At 37.7% G+C, this 8,997-nt stretch overlaps 1 protein-coding gene across 1 annotated transcript; it reads left to right on the forward strand.

Moving 5' to 3' along the window:
- The first annotated feature begins 2,400 nt into the window (after positions 1-2,400).
- Positions 2,401-7,865, forward strand: LOC143563307 (RNA polymerase II C-terminal domain phosphatase-like 3). The gene is made up of 12 exons (XM_077050874.1): positions 2,401-2,964; positions 3,068-3,200; positions 3,307-3,362; positions 3,461-3,521; positions 3,599-4,864; positions 5,020-5,580; positions 5,665-5,811; positions 5,913-6,169; positions 6,252-6,363; positions 6,445-6,702; positions 6,781-6,827; positions 6,902-7,865. The coding sequence occupies exons 1-12, from the start codon at positions 2,456-2,458 to the stop codon at positions 6,963-6,965; spliced, it is 3,471 nt and encodes a 1,156-aa protein (XP_076906989.1). The 5' UTR covers positions 2,401-2,455; the 3' UTR covers positions 6,966-7,865.
- Positions 7,866-8,997: the final 1,132 nt, after the last annotated feature.

Below are 8,997 nucleotides of genomic sequence, written 5' to 3' on the forward strand. Positions count from 1 at the left end.
ATAGGCTGATCAGGGGTCCCATCGCGATACGCGATGATCCTTTGATTATGCCATCGCGTATCGCGATATAGGCATGTGCAGTCACCACTAGGGCTGCCACGTGGCGACACATGTCTTTGCCTGTCAGACCACGTCATCGCGATACGCGATGACGTTAGCTCTTAGGCGATCGCGTATCGCCATCCTCTCTTTTTCTTGGGTTTGTAAACAGGCCCTTCGCGATACGCGATGGGCTTTTCCTCTGATCCATCGCGTATCGTGATGGCTCAGGAAAATGAGAATTTTCACTTTGGTCTTTGGACTTTTAGAACTTGGTATTTTTGATCTGATATTTTCACGATGATACAGTGGGTGGTGGTGGTGATGGTGAGCGGTGGCAGAAGGTGGGTGGTGGTAGATGGTGGTGACGGGGTAGTGGTGGTGGTGGATGGTGGTGGCGGGTGGTGGTGGTGGCAGTGGACGTTGGTTGTGGCCGACGGTGGGTAGTGGTGGTGGGGGGCGGTGGGTGGTGGTGGTGGCGCACGATTGGTGGAGGTGGTGTTGGACATTATGTCTGCGTGCCCGCAGACATAAGTCTATTGCAAACGTTTGAAGCAAAAACAAACACAACTTAAGGCACTTGGTGAGGAGAGGTTGTACTCAAGGTATAAGACTACAAGGTGGTGGTGTTGAATGATATATTGCGGCAAGATAAGGATAACAATCTGATGCCCCACCCTTGTATCTACTAGTGCCTAGTGATGCAAACAAGTCGAGCTGCTCACAAGCCTCTCAAGATCAGAGTAATAGAAGGCATGTAACGGACCGAGCCTAACAATGATCAAAGTTCTACTACACACTGCACTATCATCTTCATCCTCAAACACCAGGTGGTTTATGTGATCCTTGGTTGGCTCAAACATTCTTTTAACTATATGTCATATGAATAGACGATTACATCGACTATCTGATAAACTTACATTGCACCATCCAATTTAGGGGTGTGTTTTTTAACCGTACCCGAATATCAAACTCGAACTGAAGCGACCTGAGACCCGAATAACCCGACCCGAATTCACCCGAACTAATTAAACTCCTAACCCGAACCCGAGATAAAATATTATGGTATTTGGGTTGAAATACCCAAATTCGGGTTGACCCGAATAACCCGAAGTATAATACATCGATGAATGCATTTACGGTAGTTTAGCGGTGAAGTAATAGAGTGATCTTATGTATTCTTGTTCGGCTGTTCTCAAGACTCCAATTAATATTGGATATATCACATTGGATCCCAATATATTAATTGTCATAAAGCATGTTAAGAATGTATCTTAAATTCAAAACCTTAAATTGTATAGTATGTAAACCAATATGTACATATTGAGCATGTTTCTTCAATTTACATAAGTATTGATCCACATGTTACAACACTCAATCACGTCTAATGCATACTTGTATGATAAATTTCATATTTTGCTAACTAATATATGTTATTGTTGAATATGGTTGTATATTATGGTTTTATAACGGATTGGAATATGTTATTTATTTATTTATGATATTGTTAAAAGTGATAATTTTTTTTTAATTTGTTAAACCCGAAACCCGAACAAACTGAACTTATTTGGGTCGGTTATTAGGTTAGTTTGTTATGAGCTCAAAACCGAATAACCCGACCCGGACAACCCAAAACCCGAAGAACACCTTTAATCCAATTTGTATAAGTTTCACTCTCGTTTCCACATTTCTTGTACCAGGATCCACGTTCCAAGTGTAGTGTTTGTATTTCATGCTCTCACTACGTAAATTGATCTGATTATATTGCGTGGATAGATCCATCGAATCCGGTACTTACACAATCAGGATGCACGCAACACACAGTTGAATTCAAACACGTCAATCGATCTTAATTAATTAGCTTTCACCGACCAGAAAAGAAAAGAGAAAGGTCTAACAAAGACAACAAAACCAAATAAGTACGTTTAGAAGGACTTGAAATGCATAAGGTGAAAAAAGCAAGGGACGATATATAATAAAACTTCCACAATGTCGTAGATTCAACCCTTGCTGACGTGTACGGCCAAGATCCCACATGTGTTCCGGCTTAGATCTATTCTAACCCCGCTTTTCGTACCTTTTAATATCTTTTCTTTCCTCTCTTAATTGGGTTACTCTCTATGTCTTTGTCTGTCTGTTCATCTTAATAATAATATCAACCGATCTCAACAATATTATTATTATTATTATTATTTCAAATTTCAAATTCATTTTGATTTCGATATTCAATTCAATTCAAACGAACGTTTCGATTTCCGCATTCAATTCGCAGATTCCGATTTACGATTTCAATTTCAATTTCAATTTCAAAACCCTAGCTTTTTCAAATCCGTCAAATTCGTCAAATTATTATTATTATTATTATTATTATTATTATATCGGTAGGTAATAAAAAGGATATTAATAATAATAATTAATGGAAAAGGATTTAATGAAACCTATAGATGTAGAGGAAGGTGAGATATCGGTTGAAGAGGCGAATCGGACGGCTGAGATTGACGATTCGAAACCGTTGCAGAAGACTCAGCAGATTTGGACGATGGAGGATCTGGTTAAGTACCAGAACAAGTATCAGATGTCTAGAAACTATGCACCTGGCTTGTATAACTTTGCCTGGGCACAGGCTGTGCAGAATAAACCTCTTGATGATTATTTAACAACTATGAATAATATTAATACTACAACTGCAGTTGATAATAATAATAATAATAATATTAATAGTACTGCACTTGATGATGATAAGGTTATAGTGGATTTAAGCGGTGAGGATGACGGTGAAAGTGAGAAGGAGGAAGGTGAATTGGAAGAAGGTGAGATTGATTTGGATTTAGAGGCGGTTAATGCTGGTGGTGAACGCAATGTTGACAAGTGGATTAATGTGATTCGTGTCAGGTTGGAGAGTGTGACTGTGAATGATGCGAATAAGTAAGTTTGATGATACAAATAATGAAACTAAAAAATTGTTGAATGTTTGTTTGGTGTAAGTTTTGATTGATTGATTGACGTGAGGTTAATGTTTTGGTTGTAGATCGTTTAGTGGAGTCTGTGCTAGACTCGAGGATATGCTGGACAGTTTGTCGACATTACTTTCGGAGAATTCTGTGTTGGATAAAGATGATTTAGTTCGGTTGGCGTTTGCTGCTGTTCAAGTAGTTGATTCAGTAAGATAATGTTAAAAGAATTGTTTTGGTAGTTGGATTAGTAACCTTTGGAAACTGCATTTTGTTTGAATGTGTAGACGTGTGACTGGTAAGTTTTTGATTGAAGGTGTTTTGTTCGATGAATCAAAATCAGAAGGAACAGAGTAGGCAGATAATGTCAAGGTGTTTGTTTATCTCTTTTTGATAAGTGTTCAAATGTTTTGGTCTCATATTGATGTATGACGCTGTTATCGTTTCGTCTGTGATGAATGTTTTTACAGGATGCTGACTAATGTGAAAAGCTATATGTCTGCTGTGTTCTCCTCTGAACAATTGAAATTGGTGGGATTAAAGCAAGATCATTTGTGTTTGAGTATTTTGTAGTGACATAGTATTGATTTGTCTTTTTGGTTATACAGGTTGAGAACATGTTTCTGTCATGTAACTCGAATGATAAGGACAATGATAAGGAAGGAGATGGAGTCAATCATGTTATTCAGAAAGCAGCTTCTGTAAGTGAGGAATCGATCATAGATGCAACAACGATGGGACCTTCAGATCAAAACCCTAAACAATCAGAAACCTTGAAATCACAAACATCTACTTTCAAGAACAGAGTACTGCTTCCACTTCTTGATCTTCATAAGGATCATGATCTTGACAGTCTTCCATCACCGACACGTGAAACCACAAATTCTTTACCTTTAGGCAAAGCACTCTTTGTTGGCGATGCAGAAATTAGACCAGAATGGCCCACACCTACCCCACGTGCAGTAACACACCGCTATGAAACCGATGCTTTGAAGGCGGTTTCTACTTATCAACAGAAATTTAGTAAAAGTTCATTTTTTTCAAGTGATCTTCCAAGCCCAACCCCTTCTGAAGACAGTGGTGATGCTGGTGGTGATTGTGGTGGCGAAGTTTCTAGTTTCTCGAATGTTCAGACTTCAAATATTTTAGATACAACCACTTTAGAAAAAAGAGATGTTTTCAGCATTCCTGAAAGACCTAGTGTGCAGTTATTTTCAAATGCTAGGAACGCTGCTCCTGTGTATTCCACATCTAGTACTGTGGTTAGGGCTCCAAATAAAACAAGGGATCCTAGGCTCCGTTTAGCCAATCCTGAAAGGTCATTGGATATCAATAAAGGGACCTTACCATCCTCCAATAAACAAGCTGCAGTTGAACCGCTTGATTCAAGGAAACAGAAGGCTTTTGATGAGCCTGTTTTGGTAGATGGTCCTGCACCAAAAAGGCATAAAAACGATTTTTCAGATTCTGTTAATCCTAGGAATATTGTGTTCGTCTCACAAACTAGAGGTTTAGATAATGCTGTAACCTCTGCTTTGCCTAGTACCTCACAAACTAGAGGTTTGGATAATGCTGTAACCTCTGCTTTGCCCAGTACCAGTGGTGGGAGTGTACATATTCCTGTTACTGGTGTCAGTTCCACCTCAACATCCTTGCAATCTCTTTTGAAAGATATTGCAGTGAATCCTACACAGTGGATGAATTATATCAGCAGGGAACAAATGAAGTCAGTTGATCCTGCAAGTTATGCAACACAATCTCTAGGCCAAAGTTCTCGTTTCAGTTCAATACCAATGACTACAGTTGCCTCTCAACCATTGGTGGTTGGGAAACAATCAACAGTTAATACGCAGATACCTCAGGCAGCTTCAACGGTTAGCATTTTCTTTTTTGGAACATTCATGTGGATTTCTAAACCTTTTTGTTGTCTGTCGTTTGCATTTATGTTCCTTATTCTTTTGTTCACAGTTGTTAAAATTATACAAAGCAGATGTTTCTTTTTCATGGTCTAACTTCCGATGTTTTGCAGGATGACTCGGGGAAAATAAAAATGAAACCCCGTGATCCTCGTCGTGCTCTGCTCAATAAGTCGTTACAAAAACAAGAATCAATCACCAAGTTACCAACGGTTGAGGGTACCAAGGTAAATGTAAAGCCAGCAGATCCCAGATTATCATCTCAACCTGTATCAGCACCAGATATCACTCGCCAATTCACCAAGAATTTGAAAAATATAGCTGATATTGTGTCTACATCCGCAAGTGCTTCTGTTCAGATGCCTTCATCACACCCATCACAAGTTCATCCAAGTTTTGTAAATATGAAAGGGCCACCTTCACAGTCAGGCCGCCTTCAGAATGGGCCTGGTTCCGGGTCTGCATCTGAGAAAGTTGCTTCGGGCCCGGGTCCAACTCAATCACATAACGCGTGGGGAGAGGTTGAACAATTTTTTGGAAGGTTTGATGACCAGCAATGGGCTGCTATTCAGAGGGAGAGATCAAAAAGAATGGAAGAACAGAAAAAGATGTTTGCTGACCGTAAATTATGCCTTGTGTTAGATCTTGATCACACTCTTCTCAATTCAGCTAAGGTATTATCTTGTCTTTCTTTTAATCAAGAGTATTTGTAGGAGTTCTGTAATTTTAAGTTTTAAATTGGTATGTCTTGCTTCTAGTTTTCTGAAATTGAACCAGTGCATGATGAGATGTTGAGAAAGAAAGAAGAACAAGACCGTGAAAAGCCATATAGACATCTTTTTAGATTTCCTCACATGTGTATGTGGACTAAACTTCGGCCCGGTATTTGGAACTTTTTAGAGAAGGTAAATGTTTTATTTAATTACAAATTTGATAACTCAATAGTCAGTTTACAAACTAAAATCGTTTATTTTTAAACCTTTAATTTTTATTTCTCACACCCCAGGCCAGTAAGCTTTACGAGCTTCATCTTTATACAATGGGAAACAAACTTTATGCTACAGAAATGGCCAAAGTTCTTGATCCAAAAGGGGTATTGTTTAATGGGCGAGTTATTTCAAAGGGCGGTGATGGTGATAATGATGGGGATCCCAAAAGCAAGGATTTGGAAGGGGTTTTGGGTATGGAGTCGGCTGTTGTAATTATAGACGATTCTATTAGAGTCTGGCCTCATAATAAACTAAACTTAATAGTTGTAGAAAGGTATATTGTTATGGATAACCTTGATTTAAAACATAGTTTGGTGCATATATTCTTTTACAATATTTGGATATTTGTATTGCAGATATATATATTTTCCTTGTAGTAGGCGACAATTTGGCCTTCCAGGTCCTTCTCTTCTTGAGATCGATCATGATGAGAGACCGGAAGACGGGACTTTAGCGTCTTCGTTGGCGGTAAAAACATCTTAACTCAAATTTTCTTGTAACTTTAATATTTGTTTTTCGCTAACAGTCTACTTGTTGGTTGAAATTTAGGTTATTGAGAAAATACATCAACTGTTTTTTATGGAAAAGTCTTTAGATGAGGCTGATGTTCGAAATATACTTGCATCAGAGCAGAGGAAGATTTTAGGCGGGTGCCGAATAGTATTTAGCAGGGTAATTCCTGTGGGTGAAGTTAGCCCCCACTTACATCCATTATGGCAGACCGCAGAACAGTTTGGTGCTGTTTGCACCAATCAAATTGATGAGCATGTCACACATGTGGTTGCTAATTCTCTTGGCACTGATAAGGTACTTTATTATTATCTATACGTCTTAACTGATTTCTTTACTGCAATGGCTATGAGATGAATCTTGCTTTCTTGTCAGGTTAATTGGGCACTTGCTACTGGTAGACCTGTGGTGCATCCTGGCTGGTATGAATATTGTTTTTCTCCTTGTGAAAAAAATAGTTTAATTTGAAATGAATTAACCATGTGATATAAAATAGGGTGGAGGCATCAGCTTTGCTTTACCGGAGAGCGAATGAGCATGATTTTGCTGTCAAACCTTGAAAATCTCCAAAAAATTTTTTCCGGGAAAATGATTTTGGTCTCTTAAGTTTAAAAAAAGATGACCATAACTTAATATTACGCGAAGAAACACTCCGCCACCGTCACCATAACCTAATCGATTACGGTTACAGTATACCTCCTCACCCGTGCTGCTTACAAATTCTATTCAACACGAAAAATTAGTTGCTTTCGAAGATGGTGTGATTTTGAGACGGCGGATTGAATGAAAAAACTGGGAGGGGAGGGAATGTGGAGGAAGTTGAAGTGTGGTGATGGTGGCAAGCTTGAAGAGCCCCAAACTGCCAGTGGGAATTTTATTAAAAATTTAAACTAATAAAATTAAAATGCACAAATAAAAGTTGCATGGTCCAAATGTCAAATTTAAGGAATAATAACTGTGGAAATGGTTTTGGTTAAACATGAAAAAAGAATCAGTACCAATTATATATAGCAAAAATTCTCTTTTAATAATCATAATTAAGAACGGTTTTGTTAAAGTAAGTTATGTTAAAACTAACATTAATTACCCCATTCCAAATGCTAGTCTAGTAAACACCCATCTACTAATGTCAACAAAAATAAGTTCTTAAATAATATGCGAACAATAATAGCTCATCTCTAGTTAGGTAATGTGGGGCAATAGTGTGAGGTTCATCTTTGTAGCCGAAGTATTGTGAACGGTGAACTGTGTGATCCCGGGTATAAGTATAGGCATGGCCTGTTGTTCGAATCATTTGTGAAATGTGTTTCCACACTATCTTGATTTGATGTTACATGAGTTTTGGATATCCGCAAAAGAATGAAGGGATGTGATCTAAATGAAGTTCGATGATTTTCATATCGAACCTAAATAAGGATGACCTCGAGAGGGCATTTTCTTCTCATTCTCTCTTGTGGCATTCCAATGACCACAAATTTGATGGCAAGTTCTCATGATGTTCCAACCAAACTATTGGAACTCTGCTTAATCAGGAACTCCGTCATGGTTGACTAATCTTGCCATCTCATTTGGTACTTTGATCCATTAAACTCAACATGCAATAAACCTCCCATCCGGGTCTCCCATGTGAATATGATTGATGATCGGGGTTATACTTGATCACATGCCTAACATTTAATTCCATCGAGTTCTACTCAAAACACTATAAAATAATAGAAGGATAACTTATAGGCCTTAGTTGCTTTTCTTCTTCTATGATGTAGGATTGAGTTTGAACTCCACAACTCTTTCCTGAAATCCAAGCCCAGTAGGCCGCCTCTTCTTGGACAAATCATCTTGATATGACCTATACCACCAGTCATTCTGATGTGAGATCCATATTTTTAAAATATTCATTACAAACTGGAATTTGGTCCTAACATTTTTTTTTAAACTTTTTTCATAATATCACAATTAGCTTATATATTAAAGGTTTCTCTTGTTTAATTACACAAAGACGTTTCATTTAAACCCCAAACAATATCTCTTTGGTTTCAACCTCCTTGGCTATATGCAACATACATGTTATCAGTATCTATGTGGGTGAACTTATACGAATTTTAGATGGTAAAAGAATCCAAATATATGAGTTTCAACATTGAGGTTGATTTACAAAGCACCGGTCAAAAGTGCAAGACGGCTAGATTCAAGTTTCACAAAGGAATACCACAGGAACAAGCAGATATGACTACCTAGGTAGAGATGGGAGGTATAGAGGAATTTAAGAACCTTAATGCTCTCATATATCATATATAATACAACTCATACAAATTATTTATTATTAGTCGACTATATATGGGAATATATCAAGAATAATTACAATTGAAAATTATTAATCAAACCATTTCTTGTAATTATAATTATGGTAAAGATAATAAATTAAATAAACCCTAATAATTATTCCATTCAGTCCTCATAGTTGCAACATATGGAAATCATTGATAGAAAAAATGCAAAACAATAACGCTATGCTTACAGGAGCTAAGACTACGATTGCAGAAGCTACGAGTGAAGGGGCAGATAAAAATCAAATAAAATCTAATCTATAAATAA

The sequence above is a fragment of the Bidens hawaiensis genome, unplaced genomic scaffold, assembly GCF_021521415.1.
Source record: "Bidens hawaiensis isolate Kalapana, Puna unplaced genomic scaffold, B.hawaiensis_p1.1 tig00021356_1, whole genome shotgun sequence".
NCBI classification, from domain to species: Eukaryota; Viridiplantae; Streptophyta; class Magnoliopsida; order Asterales; family Asteraceae; genus Bidens; species Bidens hawaiensis.